At 34.6% G+C, this 6,208-nt stretch overlaps 1 protein-coding gene across 1 annotated transcript in view; it reads right to left on the bottom strand.

Annotated features, from left to right (window-relative positions):
* The window catches only part of zc3h11a (zinc finger CCCH-type containing 11A), a 29,099-nt gene extending 23,463 nt beyond the window's left edge, over positions 1 to 5,636 (bottom strand). Inside the window, exons 1-4 of the mRNA XM_086040452.1 lie at positions 5,552 to 5,636; positions 3,930 to 4,001; positions 2,707 to 2,847; positions 2,472 to 2,591 (exon numbers count right to left, since the gene is read on the bottom strand). Of these exons, the coding sequence (XP_085896578.1) occupies positions 2,472 to 2,591; positions 2,707 to 2,760 (174 nt within the window). The 5' untranslated portion in view covers positions 2,761 to 2,847; positions 3,930 to 4,001; positions 5,552 to 5,636. The remainder of the gene's footprint in view (positions 1 to 2,471; positions 2,592 to 2,706; positions 2,848 to 3,929; positions 4,002 to 5,551) is intronic.
* Between the last annotated feature and the right edge of the window lie 572 nt (positions 5,637 to 6,208).

Below are 6,208 nucleotides of genomic sequence, written 5' to 3' on the forward strand. Positions count from 1 at the left end.
AATTTATCAGAAGCATATTACTTTAACTTTGTTTACTATGTGTAAATATTTCTGTAAAAACAAAACAAAATAGTCTCCAGACAAAGGTCTAAATGTATAAATGAATAGCATATCTGTTATTCTGTCAAAATTGACATTTTACTCCAAGCAGTTTACTACTTTGGCAATTTAGAAGTGCATAGCAAGTTAACTTGTTTGTTTATACAAGGAAACCATATTTTAATTTATACATTTGCACTTAATTAAAAAAAAAAAATAATTTAATAAATGTTGTTGGGTCCAAAATGGAATTAAATTATTATAGCGTTTCAAAGAATTTTGTCTTAATATTTTTTTACATCTGTTTAAATCTGTTCTGGTTTTGCAACAAAAAATAATCTTTTGAATAATCGCGATTTCAATTATTACCAAAATAATCGTGATTAATATTTTTTTCCATAATCGAGCAGCCCTAATACCACTTGTAAAAGACAGGACTTGGAGAGGAGCTACAGTATATAATTTACATTTAAAGATACTCAAACAGACTTTTAATGACTAAAATATCTTTAATAGTTAGTCAAGCAGCGAGTATTAATCATTTTAGGCAACGACGTCTTTTCCGTCTAAAACCCTTCATGTCAAAAAGCTTAACGTGGCTTAATGTTAGAAAACTACGACCAATCGCCACCAAATTCACATGCACATCTCCACTTAGATGTCCACTCAGAGAATGCCAAAGCAATCAATCAATATTGGCGGTGATCGGTCGTAATTTGCTTACATTAAGCCACATGAAGGTTTTTTACACGCACATTAACCATTTAAACTGTCCTATCAAAGAAAAAAAAAAGGCTCTAGGAAATCTAAGTCATTTTAGAATTCAGGTGGCCATAGTGTTAAACAAAGGACTGTCCCTGTTGTGGACTTGGGCTAGAGTTGCATCACGTGAACAGCGCGCTCTGCTACAGCGTCTACCCTGCACTGGAAGCTTCTGTGCCTTATGACATCGAACGCGGAAGTGCTGCGTGCATATAACCCATTTGGATTTGCAAAGTACGCAAATTATTTTGGATTTCTCCAATGAGCCGTCGAGCAACTTTTTCAAGTAAAACTACGCAAACGTCCGTCTTTGAGACCTGTGACTCTCCTCTAAATTTGGCTGCAATGTGAGCAGAGGTCAGCTGCCACAAGAAGTAAATGACTGAGTTAACTGCGTTAACTAAAAGCAGTGCGTATCCAACCTTCAACAGTAAAATAGCAGGTAATTTAATTAGTGTCTGGAGAGAAAAATGATTACAAAATAATGCTACACAGATATACAGGAAATGGTCCGCCGTCCCGTACGTCAGCCGGGTGGAGTGTCCTACAAGACTAAAAGTATATTAACGCAGAGACAAAGTGATTCAGAAAACGGATGAATTTAGTATAATGAATGCATAAAATATTACAAATGTGATTGGTTTTCACAATACTGTCAGGAGTTTTTACTGTGACTTTTGGGATCTGCACAATAAATGCTCTCAAAACTACATTACAGTCACGCTCGTGTTTTTATTTAAATTCCTATTTTTTTCTTATCAATTTCTGTCAGACATTTTTTATGCCTGTTATTTAGACTGGACTCTGTGTTCATCATTGGGCTGAAGGTAGACAGACTTGCATTTCTTAAACCCTTTTAAGCCAACAGTGCCATATAGAGGAGTAAAAAATAATACAACAACTGGTTGATGAAGCACATTTGAATATATCTATTTTTTATATATGTATATTTTTCTAGAATGAATAAAAATATCTTGTGGTATATTGTTATCATGATACAAAATGGTCTATATCGTGATTAGGGGTGGGAATCTATAGGTACCTCACCATTCAATTCCGATTCAGAGGCCCACGATTCGATTCAATTCCGATCCAGAGGCCGATGATTAGATTCGATTCCGATGAATCACTACATTGGCTTACATTTTATTATACATGCAAAACACTGGCACCTTTTTAAAAACAAAAAGTAAAATAAAATTTATATTTCACACTTTGTATTCGCTGCGCTCGTATGAGATTTTGCTTGTTCCGCCATCTTGTCACGTATTAACTTATCCTAGCAGACATCTGACTTACAAACGCACTAAATCACTTGTGCATGCTTTTAGTTTTTTTTATTTAAACTTTAAATATCGATTATCAATACCTATCAATCGATTCAGAGTCTTTTTAATACGCCGAACGATATATCGATTCAGGATCATAGATCCCCCCCCCCATATCGTCCAACACTTGTGCGCACACACCTGCAAACCTTCGCTGCTCAGTGAGACAGGGTCTTAACATTTGGCAGCTCTGTGTTTCTAATAGTTAGACCCTAGTGGAGCTAAATAAGGTGGTCAAAAAAGCTGTCAATATGATATTGTGCAGTACACCATTTAAAATTAGAACAATCTATGCCAACATCACCGCTTCTTTAATTTTATTATTTTTAAAATGCTTCTTACTGTGATCTCCATGTGGCGAAACTTGCAGACTTTTCGGAAGCATCGTCCCTCCTGCCAGAGGTTGCAGACAGTCTCATTGCCCATCGCTGCTTCACAGTGTCTGAAAGGGCAGCTGTCTCCCTTGCGGAATAAATAAGAGACAACATTATGTGACTTAAGTGTATGACTATGAGGATACCTCAAACACTAAACACCAATAAAATTAAATTAATAAATAAAACAACAAATTGCTTACTTTAGTGCAGGTAGAATAGTAAAAGAAGTAGCAGTCATCTCCATTGTTAGTCATTGTGAGGCTGGTTTAAGTTTTTATTGGCACCAATCTGGCTATGACTTTTGAACTCCGTAGCTGCTTCTTCCAGGCCAACCGGACTCCCTGAAAACACAGATCAGTTCATTGCACAGTCTGGGTTATAATTGAAGAGATTTTCAACACATATGGATAACTAAATAGGAATTTAACAATATCCAAAAGACATGATACGATATTATCGCAATGAATCCTCATGATACGATAATTATCACAATATTGTAGGTAGTTTGGCGAAATAAAAAAAGATCACGATACTGTATAAACTCAGAATATTGTCTGGAAAAAAAAAAAAAAAAAGCTCATGAAAATAATAAAAGAAAAAGCACAACAATGTGTTTTGTACATGACAGAAGTAACAAAGAAATAGCCAGTCATTTTATTGTCAAATGTTCCTATTGGCTCAGCGGAAGGGCTGTACAGTATTGGAAAAACATGGATGTTGACGATAGCGATATAATAGCAATATTTAACATGTACCTGTAGAAATGACATTTTTTTCATGCAGCAAAGTAAGCAAGCTCAATGTATTCTTAGCTAATTAAAGGTAATTACTCAACATAATGTTCAACTATTGGATTGTTATGCACATTTAAATTTATGTCTGACTGGTGAAATTCAGATAAAAGCATACAATTGCATGAGAAACCTATTGCATGTCTTTGCGATATGTATATTGCAAGGGCCAATGTGGCAATTTTGATATTTTTTCGATATATTGTGCAGTCCTACTCATTGGCGCAAAATATCATGGTCTTTGTCAGGGGTAGGGAACTCCGGTTCCTCGAGAGCCATATCCTGGCTGTTTTGGATCCCTCCCTACTACAACACACCTGACTCAAATGATCAGGATTGTTTGATACTTCTATTAAACATACTGGTGAGCTGATCATTTGAATCAGGTGTGCTGTAGTAAGGAGAGATCCAAAACAGGCAGGATATGGCTCTCGAGGAACCGGAGTTCCCTACCCCTGGTCTATGTAGTTCACAATACTGTGTTTGGCTGTAGCGGGGGAAAAGTAATGTTTTTTGACAGAGGTGTGCTGCTCGTTACATTCCTATTACTAAACAGGAAAATGTTGACCACATAATATGCTCAATGAAAATAATGTTTTTGGATTACCTTGCATTTATCTGATGCAAATTACCTGAGGTGCGTACAGACGGTCTCCTCTCTTTTGCAGGTTGATGATGGGGTGTCCTTGTTTCAGTATGAAGTCCTGGAGGAACACTTGATCCATGAGATAAGAGGGAAATGGGGGGGTGGTTCGCCCAGGGCACATCTCTGGTAGACTGCTTAACAACACTGATGGTGGCTTCAAGTCCTTTTCCTTATTTTTTTCTTTTAAAGATTTTGTTTTTTTAAATCATTTGTCTAACATGAAAAAATCTTAAGAGGGGGAAGAAAAAAAATGCTTAATCGTGTTGCAAAAAGGGCACAAGTGCAGACTGGAGGATGGTGAAAACAACTCTTCTTGGGCTGGATGAAATTTTGCACACTTGGAAACATTTGAGTGATAAAAGAAGGGGCCAGGTATTATCTACCAATGTTGAAAGAAAAAAGGTCTTCTGCCCATGTATTCTCAAAGGAAGGTATGTTTTCCATTTCCAAGGATCACAGCAAAGGGCCAAAGGATGGATTTAAACCTAAAAAATATCAATCAAAAACACTCCCACAGGACTGAAGGGGTTATTATGACACAACTTTGAGAATTCTCAATACAGGATACATCATCATGAAAAATATTTTTTTGGGTCTATCACAACACTTCAACTTATTAGATGATCAAATCATAACAGTCATAATTCGGGTAACTAATCACATGTTTACCTTCTGAAATACAGTTGACATGACCTTTTTTTTTTATTGTTAAGTTCCATTTTAACTTGAAATCAGAAAAGATTCAACATCAGGTAACAGTTGGCATGTAAAAGTCTCTTTCAATACAGGCTCCAGAAAGCCCCCTTGATAACACGCTGTCATATATAGTCCAATTTCTAGTCAAATTATTTGTTAAATTAGTATTTGTAGGTATTATTTTTCCACAATTTGATTCCTCCAAATATTTACGTGGCCTTAAGTCACATTTATGCATGATTCTTCTCAATCCACAATTCATGATGATCACTTACCACCGCCAATGTCCAGGTTTTAACTCATCCAGTAAAAACCAAATGTATGTTATTTCAACAACCTTCTTGGTCACTTTCTTTGACGCAAACTCATATTTTTATATTTCTGAAACATTGTAACCTACAGAATGTCCCAGAACTATAAGCCTCCCACAATGCAGTTTAGAAACGGAGATGCTACTAAAACACACGAACACCGACAACAATTGACCAAAGGAAGATTCTTACCTAATTGTTTGGTAAAATCCAGATGACGACTTTAACGGCCACGATGTGTATGTTGTAAAAAATAAAAATTAAATAATAAAAATAAATTACGTAAAAACGACGAAACCGGGCGCTGTTGAAAAGTCACTGCTATTTGTCGAAGGTAAGTTGAAGTACAATTAAAAAGTTTCATCAATTATTACTAGTTAGACATTACATCAATAACCTAATGAAGAAAACGTAAAGCTCTTTCAACGTTAGCGTTGTAAATTAGGGATTTGTTTGTGCTAGGAGAGGCCTACTTATACATTTGTTGTCACCCTTACATTAAATGTAATTCCCCCCCCCAAAAAAAAACACCCAGCACCCACCATATATCATAAAAGAGATGCAATTGTCAATTATAATACAAAGAAACAGCAAGAATTACCAGTTTCTTGATTAAAAACGGTTTGAGATGGAAGCACTGCAGTACAATCCGTAGCTGCTGCGTTCGGCCACAGGCAAAATGGCGGCCACAGTGTTTTTTCTTCGTTTTTTTTTTTTTTTTTAAACTTTATTCAACGATTTTAAAAACCGGAAGCATTATCCTGAATACGCCAACCTTTATTTTTGTTGATTGCCGAATTTAAAATACAATCACACACACACACACACACACACACACTATGTATGTATGTATGTATGTATGTATGTATGTATATATATGTGTATATATATATATATATATATATATATATATATATATATATATATATATATATATATACACAAAATTATATATATATATATATATATATATATATATATATATATATATATATATATATATATATATATATATATATACACACAAAATTGGCATAATCGTAAAAAAAAAGATTCTTAATTTATATCCAACACACTATGTTTGTTTACACACAAGGAAATCATACTTGAATTCCATGACATTTTCCATTTACAACTTTTTTTTCTTGTAATCACTAATTTTATACATTATGTTTGGAACTTACATAATTATAGTATTTCAAAGAAATGTATTTGGATTTATATTTTTTTCCATTAAACATTTTACTGTTTTGTACCA

Source organism: Filicampus tigris, chromosome 9 (assembly GCF_054856515.1).
Source record: "Filicampus tigris isolate MCC_2025a chromosome 9, RoL_Ftig_1.0, whole genome shotgun sequence".
Classification (NCBI taxonomy): domain Eukaryota; kingdom Metazoa; phylum Chordata; class Actinopteri; order Syngnathiformes; family Syngnathidae; genus Filicampus; species Filicampus tigris.